Raw genomic sequence first — 21,212 nt, 5'->3', positions numbered from 1 at the left:
CTTTTGGGGAAGAAATTGTTCCTCATGCCCAAACTAAACCTCTCCTGGGGCAACTTGAGGCTGTCTGCTTGTTCCCTGGGAGAAGAAACCAACCCTCACCTGGCTCCAGCCTCCCTCCAGGGAGTTGGAGAGAGCCAGAAGCTCTCCCCTAGCCTTCTTTTCTCCAGGCAATGAGCACCCCCAGCTCCCTCAACTGCTCCTCACCAGAGCTCTTCTCCACACAAGCAGCAGGTCAAGGACACCAAGCAGAACCTCCCTGCAGCAGAGACAAACCCAGGCACTGCTGAGAGCCAACAGGAGGTGGCTTCTGGTGTGATGCAGTCCTCAGCTTGGGTGCAAGAAGGACAAGAACCTAGGTGTGGAGGATGTGGGGAGCCAAGCAGGTGGCATCTGGCCCCCAGTTCTGGCCTCCTTTCCCACTTCCCAACTCCTCTCCCATGCTGGTGAGGCCACCAGGTGTGTAGGTGGTTTCAGCTGAACCTCCCCAGGATTTCTGATGGGGATTGGGGTTTTGTTTGGCGGGGGGAGGGAGTAGGAGGGGCTGCATCCTCTGAGAAGCTGCAGATGACACATTCAGCTGAGGGAAGGCAGCAGGGAGGAGCTGCAGCCAAGGCAGGGGCTGCAGGTTGGCTCTGGCAGACAGTGCCAGGCTCAGCTCCATCCCCACACCCCAGCCCTGCCACCAGCCCCTGCCCACACCAGCCTTGCCTCCCCAGCACACTGCCAGCAGCCAGTGATGCCTGGGCACCCCCAGGGAGAGGGGACACACAGTGAACAAACAGACCCTTCACAGAATCCCAGCGTGGAGGGGCTGGAAGGGATCTCTGGAGCTCATCCAGTCCAAGCCCTGCTCCAGCAGGGCACCCCCAGCAGCTTGCCCAGCAGCACAATGCCCAGGGGGGGTTGGAAGCTCTCCACACAAGGACACTCCACAACCTCTCTGGACAGCCTGCTCCAGCCCTCCAGCACCCTCACAACAAACAACTTTCTCCTCCTGCTCACATGGAGCCTCCTGGGGTCCACTTTGTGCCCCTTGGCCTGTCCCTGGGCAGCACTGAGCAGAGCCTGGCCCCAGCCTCTTGCCCCCCAGCCTTTAGCTCTTGCTGAGCATTGCTCAGATCCCTCTGGGGCTGCTCTTCTGCAGGCTCTCAGCCCCAGGGCTCTCAGCCTTTGCTCCTCACAGAGCTGCTCCAGGCCCCTCAGCAGCTCTGCAGCCTCCCCTGGACTCTCTCCAGCAGTTCTCTGTCCCTTGAACTGGGGAGCCCAGACCTGGACACAATATTCCAGCTGTGGCCTCAGCAGGGCAGAGCAGAGGGGCAGGAGAGCCTCCCTCACTCTGCTGCCCACACTCTTCCTCATCCACCCCAGGACCCCATTGACCTCCCTGGCCCCAAGGGCACCTTGCTGGCTCCTGGTGACTTTGTTGTCCCCCAGCACCCCCAGGTCCTTCTCCACAGAGCTGCTCCCCAGCAGCTCCTCCATCCCCAGTCCTGCTGCTCCTCCCCAGCTGCAGGACTCTGCCCTTGCCCTGCTTGAACTTCCTGAGGTTCCTCTGCCCCAGCTCTTAGCCTGGCCAGGTCTGGCTGAAGGCAGCACAGCCTGGGGGGTCTCAGCCACTCCTCCAGTGTGGTCCCATCAGCAATCTGGCCCAGGGTCCACTCCTCCCCCGGTGGAGCAGAAGTGGCTGAGGAGGATTTGCTGTGCTGGCAGCAGCTGCTGCTCTGTGCCTGGGTGGGGATGCTGCAGTGGGGGCAGCACTGGAGTTGGTGTTCCCAGGGGGAAGAACTCTGCTGGAGGGGCTCCAGTTCCAGCAGTCCCATCCTGGATCACTGCACAGCCCACAGCTCTCCTGCCCCCACCATTTCTCATCAGCTGTGGGACCCGAGGATGGGAGAGAGGAGGAGAAGGAGCAACATTTGTCATGCTGCAGTGATGCTTCCAAAGTGCAGAGCCTCTGATGGTTGAGGGAATTACATTATCCTTGGGGGATAGGGGGGAGAAAATAAAACCAAATCATGAAATCCTGCAGTTCCTGAAGGAGTGGAATGAATTAAGGGATTGGCAGAAAGGAGAGAGAGGAGCAGGAGCTCTCCCTCACACCTCTGATCACCCACACCTCTGATCCCTCACACCTCTCATCCCCCTCACCTCTATCCATCACCTGCCCATGGGACCTGACCTCCTGGTGCTGCATATCTTAGAGGGTTGGGCACCTCAGGAACAGGAGTCTGACCAGCTTACACTGACTCATTCCCACTTCATAGACTCACAGAATTGTCAGGATTGGAAGGGACCTCAAGGCTCAGCCAGTCCCAACCCCCCTGCCATGGGCAGGGACACCTCACACCACAGCAGGTTGCTCACAGCCACCTCCAGTCTGGCTGCAAAACCCTCCAGGGATGAGGCTTCCACCACCTCCCTGGGCAACCTGTGCCAGGCTCTCACCACCCTCCTGGGAAAAAATTTCTTCCTAACATCCAATCTGAATCTCCCCACTTCTAGTTTTGCTCCATCCCCCCCCAGTCCTATCACTCCCTGACACCCTCAAAAGTCCCTCCCCAGCTTTCTTGGAGCCCCCTTCAGATCCTGGAAGGCCACAAGAAGGTCTCCTCAGAGCCTTCTCTTCTCCAGCCTGCACAACCCCAACTCTCTCAGTTTGTCTCCAGAGCAGAGCAGCTCCAGCCCTCTGCTCATCCTTGTGGCCCTTCTCTGGACACCTTCCAGCACCTCCAGATCCTTCCTGGAACAGAGGCTCCAGAACTGTTCCCAGAGCTCCAGGTGTGGTCTCAGCAGAGTGGAGCAGAGGAGGAGAATCCCCTCCCTGCCCTGCTGGCCACACTTCTCTTGCTGCAGCCCAGGCTCTGCTTGGCTCTCTGGGCTCAAGAGCTCACTGCTGGCTCCTGTTGAGCTTCTACTTCACCAGCACCCTCAAGGCCTTTCCTTCAGGGCTGCTCTCCAGCCAGTCCTTGCCCAGCCTGGATCAGTGCCTGGGATTGCCCTGCCCCAGCTGATATGTGGACATCATTTTATGGCCATGGTGGGCTTGGGTTGATGGCTCCACTGGATGACCCTAGAGGACTTTTCCAACCCAAAACAACTATGCTGTGATTCTCTGGTTTAGGAACCCCTCCCCCTCTGTGTTGCCTCTGCTGTCCCCAGCCCCCACACCCACCCAGGCTGGCCATAATTGAGGTCCCTTTCTCTCCCCTCACCCTGCCTCAGACTGAAAGAGGCAGAAGCAACCATTCCAAAGCCTGTCACTGGTGTTCCCTTCCCCATCCCTTGACCCGCACCTTGGGAAGCACTAAGCTGAAGTGATTGGCTAAGCTCAGAAGCATTTTCTCCACAGGCAGGAGAAGCTAATTCTGACCAAAGCAGCAGACTAAGGCAGGGGAAAGAATGTGAGCAGCCCCTGGCTCAGCACTGGGTGGGACTTGACCCTTTTGGAAAGAAAGGACATTTGGCAGCAGATTTTAAGCACTTCTGAAATCAGCTGCAGTGATTTCACAGCTGGTGAAGCTGAGGCTTGGCTGACCTGGCAAGGGTAATACCAACAGGAAAATATGGATCTGCCACCCAGCTACCACCTCTCTCATGGCCTTTCCATCCAAGGAGAGCTGGTAGGGAGATGGGGGTTGGCCTTTTCTCCCAAGGAACAAGTGATAGGAGGAGAGGAAATGGCCTCAGATTGCACCAGGGGAGGTTTAGGTTGGAGATGAGGAACGATTTCTTCCCCAAAAGGGTTGCCAAGGCCTAGCCCAGGCTGCCCAGGGCAGTGGTGGAGTCCCCATCCCTGGAAGGGTTTCAAAGCCATGGAGCTGTGGTGCTGAGGGCCATGGTTTGAGCTGGCAGTGCTGGGCTCATTGCTGGACTTGATGATCCTAAAGATCTCTTCCAACCAAGCAGTTCCATGACTCTCTTAACTCTCAGTATAATGAAGTCAACGAGAGAGGTTCCCAAAGTCATGAAGAACATCAGAACACTTGGAAATAGCAGCAAGAAATCCATTTTTCAATTAACTAAAGCTGGTGTGGAAGGTTCTTGGCCTGGTTGGTCCTCAAGGGGAGAGAAGGGTGAAGGAGAAAACCCTGAGCAGCAGAAATCCCTTGTGCTGCAGCCAGGGCAGAGGGGCAGGTCCTGCTGCCACCACAGTGTTTGGTATCATTTTGTGGGGGCTTGAAGCCCTCCCCCAGAGTGGATGGTGGAGTCACCACTCCTGGAAGTGCTCAAGAACCATGGGGACATGGTTTGATGGCCACGGGGGTGCTGGGTTGATGGTTGGGCTCAAGGATCTTAGAGACTATTTCCAACCAGGAAAGGGGCTAGGGGGAATGGAGCTAAGATAAAGGAGGGGAGTTTGGATTAGAGGTTAGGAAGAAGCTCTTCCCCATGAGGGTGGTGAGAGACTGGCACAGGTTGCCCAGGGAGGTGGTGGAAGCCTCATCCCTGGAGGTTTTTGCAGCCAGGCTGGAGGTGGCTGTGAGCAACCTGCTGTAGTGTGAGGTGTCCCTGCCCATGGCAGGGGGGTTGGGACGGGCTGAGCCTTGAGGTCCCTTCCAGCCCTGACAGTTCTGTGATTCTGTAGCACCCACTTCCATGTGGGAAAGTGGTTAAGCAAAGCTGAGGGTGGTGGGAGGCTGGAGCAGGCTGCTTCAAGAAGCTGTGGATGCTCTGTCCCTTGAAGTGCCCCAAGGGGATGGAGCTTTGAGCAGCCTGGGCTAGGAGAAGCTAAACCTACCCATGAAGCTAGGTGACTTTTGGGGGTCCTCTCACCCCACCCCAGTGTGGCTGTGGTGGTGTTGGGGTGGTGGTTTGACTGCATGTCCTCAGAGGACTTTTCCAACCCCAATTCCAATTCCCTTTGCCAAGCTCCTTCCTTTCAGGCTTCGCACAGGAAATTGTTGGGTTAGACACCTCAGTGCTCACCGTGGCTCCTGCATCAGCTTAATGAGACAAGAAAAAGCCAGACCACACCGAAGGCAGAGCAGCTGCAACCTCCTGGAGAGCCATTAGAAACCGGAGAGCAGCACAAATTAGCACCGATTTTGTTTACTCAACTGGTACCTTTCTCTCCTCTCCAGTTATTCCTCCCTTCTTTGTGGCCATTACCTCCAAGCCCTGGGGGAAGCCTCATTGTGAATTTAGCCTAAATCCATTCTGCTCACTGGATTGGTCTTATTTTACAGCAATAAAGTGAAGATCAGACGAGGAGCCATGAAAATCAAGCTGCTGTGGAGAGCTGCTGAGCTAATTTGTCATTTTGCATCCAAATAACCGTGCCGTTTGCATGGCAGTGCTCAGAGCAGCCCCGAGCTGCGGGCAGGGCTTCCATCAGTCACTGAGTCCTAAATATCTGAGGTAGGTATCACAGCAGCTCTGAATCCCAGCAGAGCAGGGGCTGGAAGGGACCTCTGGAGCTCAGCCAGTCCAAGCCCCTGCTCCAGCAGGGCACCCCAGCAGCTTGCCCAGCAGCACAATGCCCAGGGGGGGTTTGGAAGCTCTCCACACAAGGACACTCCACAACCTCTCTGGCCAGCCTGCTCCAGCCCTCCAGCACCCTCACACCAAACAACTTTCTCCTCCTGCTCACATGCAACCTCCTGGGTTCCACTTTGTAATGCTGCTTTGTAAGCTCTGGCTGCGAGAAGCACCACGACTGCTGCAGCTCCTGGGCCTTGGCAGCCCTGCCCGAGCAGGGCTGAGGATCCCAGGCTGGGCTCTCCACAAAGGCTCTCATGGTAGGGACCTCCTTACAGCTCTGCTACCCATCCGTGGAGATGACACAGCCAGGAGCCCTGGTGGTGTGGTGACACAGGCATGGTGGCCATGAGAGGCTTGTGAGATGGAGCTGAGCATCCTGGCAGCATGAGCATGATGCTACTGCTGAGCCTGCCCAGAGGTTGGGGGAGAAGATCTGGCATCACTTCAGGTCTTCCCCTCTAGTTGCAGTGCTTGGCTTGACAAATGACAACCTGCCCCTGAAGGCCAAGAGGTGCTTTTGTGTCCCTCCAGGTGAAGGCTGGGTCTTCACCTGCTTTGGACCACAAGAAGGTCACAGCCTGGCTGCTTCTCCCTTCTAATTTGCTGTCTTCTCCAAAAAGCAAATTATCATCAGCCTGATTCAAGGAGTCAGTGAAGTGGATCCAGCCGCATCATAGAGTCACAGAAATGTCAGAGTTGGAAGGGACCTCAAGGATCATCCAGTCCCAACCCCCTGCCAGGGGCAGGGACACCTCACACCACAGCAGGTTGCTCACAGCCACCTCCAGCCTGGCTGCAAAATCCTCCAGGGATGAGGCTTCCACCACCTCCCTGGGCAACCTGTGCCAGTCTCTCACCACCCTCAGGGGGAAGAATTTCTTCCTCACATCCAATCTGAATCTCCCCATTTCTGGTTTTGCTCCATTCCCCCCAGTCCTATCACTCCCTGACATCCTCAAAAGTCCCTCCCCAGCTTTCTTGGAGCCCCCTTCAGATCCTGGAAGGCCACAAGAAGGTTTCCTCAGAGCCTCCTCCTCTCCAGCCTGCACAACCCCAACTCTCTCAGTCTGTCTCCAGAGCAGAGCAGCTCCAGGGGGGGTGTTTGGGATGCGCCACAAAGATCAACTTCACTGAGGCTTGCCACCAGCCTTCCCTGCTCATACTGGCAGCGTGGTGGCATAGTGGTGTTGGGTTGATGGTTGGGCTTGATGATCCTAGAGGTCTTTTCCAGCATTTGTGATTCTATGAGCAGGGCAAAGCCTTTACCCAGAGCAACCCAGCTCCCTGGGAGCCTCATCCATGCCCAAGGACGTGGCAGGGAGCTCAGCCATGCAGGGCTTGGGGCTGTGCTGCCAATGTGGGGCTGTCAGCAGCTCTGCCCACAGCTGGGCACCAGGGAGCCTAATTACCCACCTCAGCCAGCTATGGGTACTCATCAATTATTGATGGTGGCAGGTTGGGCCATTAGCTCCAGCACCAGCAGAAACAACAGATTTGGAACTGCAAAGGCAAGCTGGTGGGGTTAATGGTCCATGCTGAGCCTGTGGCTGGTGCAGAGCCTGGGACAAGGTGTGGAGAGGCTGGGAGCCTTCCCTTGGAGGAGAAACCCATCCCCTGGAGCAAAAACCCATCCCTTGGAGCAGAAACCCATCCATTTGGAGCAGAAACCCATCCATTTGGAGCAGAAACCCATCCCTCCTGCTCCTGCTGAGCAAGATGCTCAGCCTCATCTCACAAGCCTCTCATGGTCACCAGGATTCTCAGCCCCATCTCACAAGCCTCTCGTGACCACCAGGATGCTCAATCTTATCTCACAAACCACTCATGGCCACCAGGATGCTCAGCCCCATCTCACAAGCTACTCATGGCCACCAGAATGCTCAGCCCCATCTCACAAGCCACTCATGGCCACCAGAATGCTCAGCCCCATCTCACAAGCCACTCATGGCCACCAGGATGCTCAATCCCATCTCACAAACCACTCATGGCCACCAGAATGCTCAGCCCCATCTCACAAGCCACTCATGGCCACCAGGATGCTCAATCCCATCTCACAAACCACTCATGGCCACCAGGATGCTCAGCTCCATCTCACAAACCACTCATGGCCACCAGGATGTTCAGCTCCATCTCACAAGCCTCTCATGACCACCATGCCTGTGTCACCACACCACCAGAGCTCCTGGCTGTGTCATCTCCACGGATGGGTAGCAGAGCTGTAAGGAGATCCCTATCATGAGAGCCTTTGTGGAGAGCCCAGCCTGGGATCCTCAGCCCTGCTCCAGCCCAGGCCGAGGCCCAGGAGCTGCAGCAGTCGTGGTGCTTCTCGCAGCCAGAGCTTACAAAGCAGCATTACAAAGGATCAAAGGCAAGAGCCTCTCCCCACGTCTGCCCTGCGCCGCGGCCGGCCCCGGCGGTGCCAGCGGGGCTGATGTCTGGGGAGGTCCCATTCCAGCCAAGACCCGACAGGGAGGACGCAGAACGGAGCTGAGCAGATGCAGAGCCAAGGTTTGCTGCCGCCAGCGCCGCAGGAGCGCACCTGAGCCCCGAGACGTGCAGATGTTCCCTGCTGAAGCCTATTTTTTTCCCTGTAAACTTTTGTCTTTCCTCTCCCAGTTTGGGCTCTGAGCTGGAACGGGGCCAGGAATGTGTCATCTGCTGCAAAGCCCCCGAGCTGGCTCCTCTCCCGCCCCCACCCCTGTCACAGGCACCGTCACTCTCCCTTTTACATAATCCCACTGGCACCAGGAGCTCCTGGCAGCCGCGGGAAGCATCCCGGGGTCGGGAAGCATCCTGAGGTCGGAAGCATCCTGAGAGAGGCTGCGGCAGCCCTGCCGGGGGGGCGGTGGCACAGCACTTAGGGTCTGAGGCAGGGGGGTGGGAATTGGTATTTTTAGCCTCAAAGAGGGGTCAAGACTAGCTAACAGCTCACTTTGAGCACCACATGCCTCAGAGCTCAGCACCAAGGGTGGCACTGGAGCAGAAAATGAACTGGGAAGGACTTCAGCTTCCAATGCAAGGGAGCCAAAGGCTTCACAGGATTGGAGTCCCAGGAGATGGCTTTGAGCTGGGAGAGGGCAGATTAAAGTGGAGATGAGGAAGAAATTGGTGAGAGTGAGGGTGGGGAGACACTGGACCAGGTTGCCCAGGGAGGCTGTGGATGTCTCCTCCCTGGAGGTGGTCAAGGCCTTGAGCAACCTGGGCTGGTGGGAGGTCCCTGCCCATGGCAGGGGGTAGGAACTGGATGATCTTCAAGGTCCCTTCCAACCCAGCCCATTCTATGATTTCTGAGCCACTAGGAAAAGCCTTTGGCTTCTCCAGGTGCTGGATCTTCCTCAGCCTGAGGACCCAGCCCCAGAGAAGAACCCAAAATATCAGCTCCATAACCCTTGGTCAACATCGTCCCTAACTAAAGGTTCTCTGGGGTCAGCAGCACTATTGCAGCTGAGCCTGGGGGTTTAGCCAGCTCCAAACTCCCCTCCACTGCTTCTCCTGGGGGAGAAATCAGCTCTGGATATAGAAGAGATTCAGGAGTAGAAAGAGGGATTAGTCATAAAGATAAAACATCAGCCTTGTCTCCAACGAGATGCTATTCCTGATGCACCTCCCTATGGCATTGCTGGGCCCAGCACCAGCAGCAGAATCTAGCCCTTGCTATTGAGACCTTCTTTTCTGGAAGGAGCCAGGAAGGGGCTCCAAAAAGCCCAACTTTGGAGGCTGCAGGAAGCATACAAATGTGGCAATGTGGGCAGCAAAGAACTGCAATTAGCTGGCAAGTTGCAGCTCTGGAACCTGTGGGGAATCAGCAGAGATAACTGCTGGCAATTAGCACTTGGTGAGCCTGATGAGGAGAAGCCAGGGCTGGGGAGCAGATCTGTCCCTGAATGACAAGATCATGCCCTGCACCACGTGACCAAAGACATGGCTGCCTGGGATGGCTGAGGGAGGAGAGGGAAACTGAGGCAGGGAGCTGCAGTAGCTTAGTGAGGGCTGCAGGAGGGGGAAGGGGGTCACAGGGAGCTTCTGCCTGACATCACTTCACCAGACCTGCTCCACCAGGATTGCCCTTACTCCTCTGGGATTTCCCCTGCTCCACCTAGATTGCCTCTACACCACTGGGATTGCCCCTGCTCCACTGGGATTGCCCTTACTCCACTGGAACTCTCCCTGCTCCACCAGGATTGCCCTTACTCCTCTGGGATTGCACCTGCTCCACTAGGATTGCCCCTGCTCCACCAGGATTGCCTCTACACCACTGGGATTGCCCCTGCTCCACTGGGATTGCCCTTACTCCACCAGGATTGCCCCTACTCCACCAGGATTGCCCTTACTCCACCAGGATTGCCCCTACTCCACCAGGATTGCCCTTACTCCACCAGGATTGCCCCTACTCCACCAGGATGACAGGCCAAGTTACATTGATACAGAGAGTTGCCTGTCTTCAGGCAGGACCCAACAACACCCCCAAAATTCTGCCCTGCCCACAGCCAGAGCCAGCTCACAGCACCCAGCAGCTGGGCCTACCACCTCCCTGGGATCACCCCTGCACCACTGAGCCTGTTCCCCACCCCACCCCAACACCCTGTCCAACCAGGAGCTGGGTCCAGAGGATGTTAATCAGCATTTTGCTCTCACCACAAACTGCTGGAGCATCACCTGGACCACTTCTGCTGCCAGCACAAAGCAGGGCAGCACCAGTGGGAGCATGCAGTGCTCCTGCTAGAAGTTGGTCATGGCTGAACAATGGGAATGAGCAGTGGGAAAGGCCAGGCTTCCACCTGGGAAGAGTCAAGCTTCCACTGGGGAAAAGCCTCTGTGTTAATTACCAGCAGATTACATCCAAGCATCCCACTCCCTCTGCTTCCATACATCCCACCTACAAGGCTCCTGGAAAGTTAACATGGACATTTGCAGAGCTCCAGAACTTCCCAGACCAAGCCCTGGTGCTGGATCTGGCTTCCACGTGAGGATGTGAACCCAGCCTGGCTTTGCAGCAGTCCCAGGGACCATCGGAGCAGCCTCATGGCACAGCTGCATCCTCGCCCGCGCCGGCTGCGCAGGATCATCAGCCATTGTCATTCAGTGGGTTGGGAAGAGGCTGGGATAAAGTTGCCTGCAGGCTGTGTGCCCCTCACCACCCTCCCTGTGCCCATGGAGACCTCCTTGTGCCAACCCTGGGACGCTCAGGGATGCAGCAGCCCTGCCTCAACCGAGGGGTGCAGAGCACCATCCCTAGGCTGTTCCAGTCTCAATCCCATCACTCGTTGCTGCCTGAAAGGGCATCCTGAGCAGGCAAAAGCCAAAGTCACACCAATCCTTTCCATTTTCAGCTGCAGGCAGGGCAGAGGAGCTTAGCAGCTGCTCACACTGAGCCCTTCAGACTCAAGTCCCAGCCAGCCACTCTTTTGCCTGCCTAGGTTAGGAGGACTAAACCCCAGGAAGATGCACCAAGCATTTTGCCTGGATGCTGTGTGCCCCTCACTACCTCCCCATTCCCGTGGAGACCTCCTCATGCCAATCCTGGGATTCTCAGGGATGCAGCAGCCCTGCCTCAACCGAGGGGGGCAGAGCATCATCCCTAGGCTGTTCAAGTCTCAATCCCATCACTCGTTGCTGCCTGAAAGGGACATCCTGAGCAGGCAAAAGCCAAAGTCAAACCAATCCTTTTCATTTTCAACTGCAAGCAGGGCAGAGGAGCTTAGCTTAGCAGCTGCCCACACTGAGCCCTTCAGACTCGAGTCCCAGCCAGCCACTCTTTTGCCTGCCTAGGTTAGGAGGACTAAACCCCGGGAAGCTGCACCAAGCCTTTTGTCACAGCGCTCATTATTTTTGTCTGCATTCCACCCCCCCCTCAACTGGCTTCCACTCCACCCTCACTAAGTGAACCACAAGTCAGCAAGGGACCACTACGACAGAACGATGCCCGAGGCAGAGCTTTCTCTTCACCACACACAACACCCTGCAAATGAACTTTTGCTGCCCCAGCTCCGGTCGCGCTTAGCTAATTGCTTTCCCTGCTCGTTAGCAGCGATGCAACTTCTGCTCAAGCGCTTAACAAGAAGCAAGCTTAACGCCACTGTCGTAAATGTGGAGTGTTGGACCTCATCCCCTCACGTTTTGTGGACCCGGTCACCGCTCCAGCTGCCTGCAAACCCCTTCGACACCCCAAGCGCTGCCCGGTTCTGCAGCACGAGTTGAAATCTCTCCTCGATGAACCGAGCGGAGGAGCTCCTCCGCAGGATGAGATGCCCCCAGGCAGGCAGCTCTTTAAAGAGGCAAAGTCAAAGAAGAGCCACCGCACACTGCCAAGGCAACAAAAGACCCAATACCCTCAGCGTATCTCATACCTATATTTCATGCCCGTTTGCTTTGCGGTGGATTCTTTGAGGGAGATGTGATGCTGAGGGGTAAACGTCCCCAGGCTGCGAGCGATAATCGCCACCGTCCGGAATTTCGCCCGGGCTGCGTTCACTACGTTGGGGGTCGTGCTGTTCTGCTTGCTGATGAGCCTGTCGTCACCATTTCGACTCTTCAAGTTGTGCTCCGTGCAGGCGATGGACACTTGCATCGTGCCCTCGCTCCCCCGTTAGGCACCGGCCGGGTTGCAGCCCCCCACAGCTGCCCACCCCCCCAAAAAAAAAATCCCAAACGTTCCTGGAGGAACCCACCGACCTCCAACTCCCAGAAGTAGCCGAGGGGAGTTCGGAGCTGTGATGCTCGGCAGGAGAGAAGCCCCCAGAGTTGCCGAAGCGATGTGAAGAGGAAGGTCTGGGCTGGCCGTCCCCTCGCTGCTCAGACAAAAGCATCCATCCAGTCAGGCGCTGGTGAAGGCAGGGAGCTGCTCCTTCATGGTGAGCTTCCCGCAGCCCTCGCTCCGGCTCGCTGCAGCTGCCTGCCGGTGCCTGGATTTTAAATCAATGCAGAGACGCTGCAAGCCTTTGCTTCCATCGCCCTCTGGACCGCGAAAGTGCTGAGCAGGCAACCTTCTCCCCAACCTGGCACCTGCCAGCCCCTAGGACCGGCGATGCCCATCGGATGCAGCGGATGTAGCTACATCCCACCCAGCGCTGGCAGCGGGCTGGGGGGCGGTGCGTGGTCCAGCCACAGCTTCTGCAGCAGCTCCCGGGATCCCCTCTCGGCAAGATCCTGCGGGGAGCTTGGAAATGGGCCTCCTTTGTGCTCAGAGGAGCTTCAGGATGATTCTTCCCGAGGAAAAAAAAAGCGGCATGGCTCAGAGAAGCCCTCTTTTTTTTTTTTTTTTTTTTTTTTGTGTTAAAATGGGCTAATTATGGCAAAGAAAGCAAGCAAGCAATAAGGGGGAGGGGGAGGGGGAGGGAAAGCGATCGCTCCGCTCCCGAGTTAACGCCTTCATCCCTCTGTTCCTGGCGCCCGGAGCCGCTGCCTGGCAGCAGTGCCAGGGTTAATCCCTTCTTCCCCCAACCCAACTCGCCGCAGCGCCAAGCCTCTGAAGCAAGCAAAGCGTTCCCGTTCTTCCCTGCTGCAGTTCCAACTGGGAGCTCAGCTCCAAAGTGGTGGCTGCTCCAGCCTGTGCCACCCCACCCTGTGCCACCCCCGCAGCGGTGCTGGGTTTGGGTGCCAAGGGCAGGGGCAGCCCAGGGAGCCCTAGGCTGGCTGAGCTGCAAACTGGAGCGGTGGAAGGCTGAGGGGGTGGTGTGGAGTCACCTCCAGGAACTCTGACCATTGCTGCCATCCAGGGAAGGAGCTCTGCGGGAGGAGGGGTGTAAGGGGGGGCAGTTTGGGCACATGCTGTGTGCAGACCCATGGGGTGGTAGCACAGATCAAACAGGCTGGCAAAGGCTGGGGCTGTGGTTACCTGCTTGTCCTTTCCTCAGTCCTGCACAGGCTGGTGAGAAATGGTCCTCAGACTCCCTATATCTGCCCTTGGAGCCCCAGGAGGGCTGGAGTGAGGGTGGAGGCACCTCCAGAGTGGTTCTCCAAACCCCACTCCTAAATGGAGCTCCAGGAGGGCTGGGGTGAGGGCCAGGGTGAGGGCTGGGGCATCTTCAGAGATCCTCTCATCCACCTTCTGTTCATTGCCCAGGATGTTGAGGACATTGTCTTGTTGGGGTCTGAGTAGCCCTGCGGCTGGAGTTCCCCCAGCCCCTCTGGTGCCCTTCCAGGTTCTCTCCTCCTCAAGCCACATGAAGGTGGAGCAGAAGTGGTGGAAAAAAAAAAAAAAGAGAGAGGAGTTGGAGCTGCTGGTATGCTGCTTCTGACCCATTTTGAACCCAGGATGATGAACCTTTGATGTCCTCAGCTGCAGTGGGAGCACACTGTGGTTTTCTTCCCCTGCCAAAGAGGGGGAGTATGAGAGCATCTGGGTGGGCAGCTGGCAGCCAGCCAAGGCCACCCACCACCCAGTTTGACAGGGTGAAAAGCTTCTGATGAGCTCTTTGCAGTTCCTTTTTTTAATGGCTCATTAATGCTTACGCAGCACATTTCTTGGAGGGTGGAAAGCATTAAACCAAAGTATGATGAGCAACAGCTCAGTGTGCAACAGTCTCATCACCTTCCAGGCAGGAGCAGCCTCCTTGGAGACCTTCTCAGCTGTGGGTTTGGGACAGGTGGACTCCTTGGTGCAAGGTTTGGAGAGAAGGAGGCCACAACTCATCAGGAAATCATGGAATTGTTTTGGTTGGAAGAAGAGTTTGAGATCATCAAGTCCAACCCTCAAGCCAGCACTGCTAGGTCATCACTAAACCATTCTTGAGTCCAACCCTTAAGCCAGCACTGCCAGCTCACAACCAAACCCTGGCCCGCAGCACCACATCCACACAGCTTTGAAACCCCTCCAGGGATGGGGACTCCATCACTGCCCTGAGCAACTTGGTCCAGGCTTTGACAACTCTTCTGGGGCAGAAATTGTTCCTCCTGTCCAACCTAAACCTGCCCTGGTGCAACTTGAGGCCATGTCCTCTTCTCCTATCACTTGTTCTTTGGGAGCAGAGCCCAAGCCCCACCTGGCTCCAGCCTCCTCTCAGGGGGTGTTGAGAGCAATGAGGTCTCCCTCAGCCTTCTTTTCTCCAGGATTAACAACTACAGTTCCCTCAGCTGCTCCTCCCCAGCCCTGTTCTCCAGACACTTCCTCAGCTTGGTTGCCCTTCTCTGGACCTGCTCCAGCCCCTCAATATCCTTCCTGGAGAGGCCTAAAACTGAACCCAGTACTCGAGGTGTGGCCTCACCAGTGCCCAGAACAGGACAATCACTTTGGCTGGGTGGAAACCAGAAGGCTAAGCCATAAGGAGCTGAACCAACCACTGCAAGGCTCTGAGATCCCAACACAAGCTTTAGCCTTGGGCAGTTTGCAGAGCCCTCTCACAGTGAGTTGTGTGACAGATGACACAGAAATGCTGTTACACAGCAGCAAAGAGTCTGCCACTGGGGGACACAAGCCATGAGCTCACTGACTCCAAGATGCTGCATGGCAGGGACTCTCCTAGGACACCATCCAGGACTGAGGGAGGCAGCTTAAGTGATGGTGATGACCCTTCCAGAGCACTGCCTGGCCAGCACATCCAGCTCCCCACAGCCCCAGCACCCATTTAAGTTTTGGAGGCCAGCTTTGCACTCCAGAGCCCAAAGCAAGACTGACACCCCTGAGATTCCTCCTCTCTGATGGACATGGGACACCCTCTTAGGTTGAGCAAAGCTGCTTCGAAAAGATTCACAGAGTGCAGGGGGTTGGAAGCAAGAGAGCTCCAAGGTCACCTTCTCCAATACCCCTGCAGTGAGCAGGGACATCTCCAACTAGATCCACAACTCTGACATCTTGTTCCACTCTCCCTGAGAGTTCTTGCTGCAGCCAGAATGGTGGCACTGGGGCCTGGAGATATACCCAGGTAACTCTCCACCAGGTCACCATCACCCATGGCCTGGCCACCAGCCACAGCTGCCCCTGCTCTCAGGTGCCAGGGGAGGGGAGAGCAAAGGACAGTCAGGGGCTGTGCTGGCACATCCTGCAGAGGAGATGAGCACAAAGCTGCTTAGCTTCAGCGAGGGGCTCCAGCCTGTGCCAAGGGACTGTGTTTGAACACAGGATTTACTTCATCTGCCTGAGCAAGATAATCACTGCTGGGCTAAAAATCTTTGGGTAAGATGATTTCATGTCATGAAAATCCTCAGTTTATAGAGCATGGGGTACGTGACAGCTTCAGCAGAGGACAGTGCGTGCCCCTGGCCAGCCTCTCCCTGCCACTTCAGTGCCACCAAGGGCCCCCGGCCATGGCTGCCTGCCAAGCCATAGGGATGCTCTGCCCCCAAGGAGGAGGAGGAAGAGGACAAGTGCTCATTAAACAGACTGCTCACAATGCTTCAGCAAGCAAATCTCTTACAGACTCATACAACCACTTCTCTTGGAGAAGACCTGGAGGGTCACCACGTCCAAGCCTCAGCCCAGCACCACCACAGCCACCAAACCATGGCCCCGAGTGCCATGGCCACATATTCTTTGGACAGCTCCAGGGATGGGGACTCCAGCACCTCCCTGGGCAGCCTGTACCAACCCTTGACCACTCTTGAAGTCAAAAATAAATTCCTAATCCCCAACCAAAACCTCTCCTGGTGCCACTTGAGGCTGGTTCCTCTCAACCTATCACTTGTTCCCTGGGAGAAGAGACCAACTCCCACCTCACTCCACTCCTTATAAAGAGCCAGAAGGTCTTCCCTCAATCTTCTTTTCTCCAAGCTGAACACCCCCAGGTTCCTCAGCTTTGGTGCTGGTTATTTACACCTCCATATCTGGCCCATGAGGGTCTGGTGAGGCCATAGCTGAGGGTCTCTGATCCAGGAGCTCAGCTCCTACCTGGGCAGAGCAGTAACCCTCATGAGGAAGCCACCTCCACATTTATTGCCCTGCTGGCATCTGGCTCAACTCTAATGAGAACTGAGCAAGGCTCAGACATTTTTCATGCCAGCTTGGATTTGGTTATTGCTTCATCACCTCCTGAAGGATCTGAGGGTTCAGAGTTTGGCTCAGGGCTGGGCTGAGGCTGCTTCCTTACAGCCCAACCCCAACACACTGCAGGGCTTACAGAATGAGAGAATGCCCTGGTGGCAAAAGACCTTAAGAGCATCAAGTCCAACTATAACCTAACATCTCCTTGGGCACAGCCCTCAGACAGTGTCCCTGAGCTCCTCATCCAAACAGCTTTGAAACCCCTCCAGGGATGGGGACTCAGCCACCTCCTGGGGCAGCCTGGGCCAGGCTTTGAGAACCCTTTCAGTGAAGAATTTTTTTCTAATGTCCAACCTAAACCTCCCCTGGTGCAACTTGAGGCCATTTCCTCTCATCCTATCACTTCTTACCAGGGAGAAGAGACCAACCCCCACCTGGGCACAACTTCCTTTCAGGGAGTTGTAAGGAACAAGAAGGTCTCCCCCCAGCTTCCTCTTCTCCTGCTGGTTAGCAGGGCCTGGATTCACCTACCTGTGTTGTTCCACTGCTGATTTTGGTCCCTTCAAGGAGGATGGAGCCCTAGGAGCTGACAATAGCTCTTGTGTGCTCACAGAGCCAGCCCTGTCTGAAAACCTGCCAGAAAAATGCATTTTTAGCTAAAGGGAAAAAAAAAAAACAACACATTGAATGCAAATTTTCCTCAGCCTTCCTCAGGTGCAGTTCCAAAGGAACCCAACCAAAACACGAGGGCTGTTTGCTCCATAAGCTCAGGGCTTTTGTCCTGCAGCTCAGTTCCTCCCCAGGCTTCCAGAGCTGTTATCAAAAATGTTCCCCAGGGGCTTAGATCCATCCCCTAAAAAAAAAAAAAAAAAAAAAAAAAAAAAAAAAAAAAAAAGAAGCAGCCACAAGTCAGTGTGGGGTCTGTGGAGCTGCTGCTCCAGACAGGATTTATTCCTCAGGGAGCATCCTGAGTGAAGCTGATTTGATGGAAACCCTGTGGGAGATGCATCCTGTGCTCAGCCTCCTGGGTAGCAGCCTCCCTTATCTCACCAGTGTCCATATCAGCCCAGTGTAGAAGGGACCTACTGCAATCAGCAGGAATTAAGCCCAGCAGGGACCCTGCTTCCAAACAGCTCTTTGAGATGGAGTGAAAAGGCTGCAAGATGCACCCAGGCTGGATTGATAATCAGAGCTTCTGTGGCCCAAGGACAGTTTATTGGGACATAAGGCAGGGTTGTCCTGAGTGGGGAAGAATTAATAGCTGGGAATCTGGGAATTTACAGATGGAAAGCTGGGAATGGGTGTAGTCACCATGGAAGTTGGTGGAGTCACTGTTCCTGGAGGTGTGACACACACCAGAAAGGTGTGGACATGGCACTGGGGAACTTGGTTTAATTGCCATGGTGGTGTTGGGTTGATGGTTGGATTCCATCAACCAACCTCAAAGCTCATCCAGCTCCAACCCCTGCCATGGGCAGGGACACCTCCCAACCAGCCCAGGTTGCTCAAGGCCTCATCCAGCCTGGCCTTGAACACCTCCAGGGAAGAAGCATCCACAGCCTCCATGGGCAGCCTGTGCCAGTCTCTTCCCACCCTCACTGCCAAGAATTTCCTCTTCATCTCCACTCTCAATCTCCCCTCTCCCAGCTCAAAGCCATTGTCCCTCATCCTGGCATTCCCAGCCCTTGTCCAAAGTCCCTCCCAGCTCTCCTGGAGCCCCTTCAGGTACTGGCAGTCAGCTCTGAGGTCTCCCTGGAGCCTTCTCTTCTCTAAGCTGAACAGCCCCAATCCTCCCAGCCTGTCCCCACAGGGGAGGTTCTCCAGCCTCTCATCATCTTGGTGACCTCCTCAGGACACTTTCCAACAACTCCAGGTCCTTCTTGTGCTGGAGGGGCACCCACTGGAGAAACAGGCTGAGGCTGGCAGCAAAGCAGATGTTTGCCACCCTGCCACACTCACCCTCCAGACTCTGCACACAGAAAATGCAGATTTTTTTTCTCTCTCCCCCTGCTTTGCCCAACCCCACTGACAAACACCCTGTGAAGGAATCCCAGCCCAGGCTGTGTGCTTCCAGCTCGGCTGCACTTGTCAAATAGGAGATTCCAGGCAATTATCTGTTCCTCTGTCATTCAGCCACGTCAGGGATCACCCAAGCATCACTTTGTGCCAGCTTCCAAACTGCAGATTAACGCAGATGAAGAAATATCTTGCTAAGGTCTGGGCTGCTGAGTGGCACCCAGCTCCATTCTGGGATGCACCAGAGCAGATGGGTGAGTAATTACCCTGCAACAACTTTGGATTCCTTGAGATGAGCTGGCAGAGGGGCAGCTTAAAGACAAGCTGCAGCAGATTGTGTTGTTTCCATGACTTGTTTCCAGTGGATACCCCTTCAGCAGACAGCCCAGGAGCCCTCAGCCTCCACTGGAGCTGCATCCTTCCCCAGCCAGTGTGGGCACCTGCCCTCCTTGGTGAGGAAGCTGAGAGCCTGGCAGTGATCATCTGACAGAAGGCAATCCTGAATAATCAGCACTACTAATAGAGCTCCTGCCCAAAGAGGCCTCTTCTTAATAAAGAATTTTAATTCTTCTCCTGAGAAGAATTCTCCCCCTTTGCCTTCTCCTCCTTCTCTTTCCTTATTCTTTCTCCTTCCCTCAATTCATTCCCTCCTCTCCTCTTGTCTTTTTCTCCTTCTCTGTTCTCTTTCTTCCTTCTACCATTCTCTTCCCCTTCTCCTCATTCTCCTTTTCCTTCCCTCTTCTCCCCTTTCTCTTTCTTTGTGCCTCTTCTTCTCCTTCCCTCCTCTTTTTCCTTCCTCTTCCCTCTATTTCTCCTCCTTCTCCTTCCCTCTTCTTCTCTCCTTTCCATCTTTTCCCTCCTCCTCTTCTTCTCCTGCTCCTTTTCATCTCCTGCTCCTTCTTTCTTCTCCTTCTCCTACTCTCATCTCCCTTCTCCTCCTTTCCCCTTCCACACTCATCTTTCTCTTCTCTCCTTCTCCTGCTCTTGTCTCCTCCTAATACTCTCTTCCAATTTTCCTTCCCTCTTCTCCTCTTTCTCCTTCTCTCCTTCTTCTCTATCTCCTTTCCACTTCTTTCCTTCATTACTCTACTGCTCTCCTCTCCTCCTTCCCTTTCCTCCTCCTCTCCTCCTTCTCCCTTCCCCTCTTTCAGCTGCCTCATGCCTAGCTGTTAATGCAGGAGGCCCAGAATAAGCTCCCCCCAGCTGCCCCCAGCAGTACCACCACAAGACCTCACTCCCTGCACCCCAGAGAAAACTCTTCCTGCTGGCCACGGCTGCCAAAATGACGAGAAACCTCTGCTGGAACCATTCAGGGAGGGCAATGATCACATCCCCCAGAACAATGCCATTTGCTGAAGTGCAGCAGACTACTCAGACCTGATCTGCAGCCCAGTTAATGCCAGCCTTGCCTTTTCAGGCTGCTCTGTGGGGAACGTAACCCAGCCAAACCCCTGGCATCAGCACTTCCTCACCACCCAGCTCCCAGCCTCTGCTGCTGCTGCTGCTTAGAGAAAAGTCCTCACTTCAGGGCTTCTGAAATCTGCTTTTCACCTGAACAAGCAACTTCTCCTACCAGGAGGTCTGCCCAGAGCAGCATTTGTGTCTATCCAGGGATAGAATATTCCACAGAATAATTGAATGGTAGTGGGTGGAAGGAATCTCTGGAGATCATCCAGTCCAACCCCCCTGCCAGAACAGGGGCACCCAGGGCAGGCTGCACAGAAGTGCATCCAGATGGGGCTTGAAACTCTCCAGAGGAGACTCCACAACATCTCTGGGCAGCCTGCTCCAGGGCTCCAGCAGCCTCACACCAAACAACTTTCTCCTCATGTTGAGGTGGAACTTGCAGATCCCCAGTTGGTGTCCATTGCCCCTGGTCCTGTCCCTGGGCACCACTGGCAAGAGCCTGGCCCCTTCTTGACAGCCACCCTGCAGATATTTACAGTGAACAGATCCCCTCTCAGGCTGCTCCTCTCCAGGCTCCCCCAGGGCTCTCAGCCTTTCCTCAGCAGACAGAGATGTCCCAGTCCCTCCACTGTCCTCTCAGCCTCCACTGGACTCTCCAGTATACCCCTGCCCCTCTTGAACTGGGAGCCCAGAACTGGACACAATACTCAGCCACAGGCTCACAGAATGGTTTGGGTTGGAATGGACCTTGAAGACCATCTAGTTCCAACCCCCCTGGCAGTGTGAGGGACACCTCCCACCAGACCAGCTGGTCTTTGCCCTTCCAGAGCCCTCTGCAAGGACTTGGTCATCTTTCTTTCACCTCAGAGCAGTGTGATGGCATCTCAGGAAATTAAACACAAGGCACTTACAAGTTTTCAGGTGATCTCCAAGCCCTGCCAAGCACTTCCAAGCCAAAGATCTGCCTGTACTTCCCTGGAGCCAGTGCTGGCCAGGCAAGCAGCCCTTGATTCCTGAGCACGTCCCAGAGGGCCCTGAACAGCCACTTTGCTCCTGGAAAGGCTCCCATTTAATTAACCAAAGGATCTGCAAGAGGGCTGTTGCTGGATGCCAAAGGCACAACTGCTCATTAGGTCCTCAGAGGAGAACAATAATTACTCCTGAAATCTCCAGGGCAGTCAAAAAAACGTGCATTTCATCACCCCAGCTGGGGATGGGGAGCCAAAAGCTGGCCTGAGTGAAGAGCTGCCTGAGGCTGGGCAGCTGGGGACAGCAGCTCACCCCAACAGCCTCCTGATGCCAGTTCAGGAGGGACAGGGAGCTGCTGGAGACAGTCCAAGGGAGGGCTCCAAGGATGCTGAAGGGACTGGAGCACTGCCTGGTGAGGAGGGGC

At 55.5% G+C, this 21,212-nt stretch overlaps 1 protein-coding gene across 5 annotated transcripts in view; it reads right to left on the bottom strand.

The window, feature by feature from the left end:
- KCNAB1 (potassium voltage-gated channel subfamily A regulatory beta subunit 1) overlaps positions 1 to 21,212 on the bottom strand; it is an 86,225-nt gene that overhangs the window by 52,406 nt on the left and 12,607 nt on the right. For 2 of the 5 annotated variants that reach the window (XM_054385712.1, XM_054385714.1), the window contains exon 1: positions 11,829 to 12,049. The exons of the other annotated variants lie outside the window; for them this stretch is intronic. In XM_054385712.1, coding sequence (XP_054241687.1) covers positions 11,829 to 12,049 — 221 coding nt within the window. Of the gene's footprint in view, positions 1 to 11,828; positions 12,050 to 21,212 lie in introns of those variants that run through there. 5 annotated transcript variants of the gene reach the window in all.

The sequence above is a fragment of the Indicator indicator genome, chromosome 13, assembly GCF_027791375.1.
Source record: "Indicator indicator isolate 239-I01 chromosome 13, UM_Iind_1.1, whole genome shotgun sequence".
NCBI classification, from domain to species: Eukaryota; Metazoa; Chordata; class Aves; order Piciformes; family Indicatoridae; genus Indicator; species Indicator indicator.
Note: the sequence above shows the minus strand (reverse complement) of the source record. Positions and strands in the feature narration are given on the sequence as shown.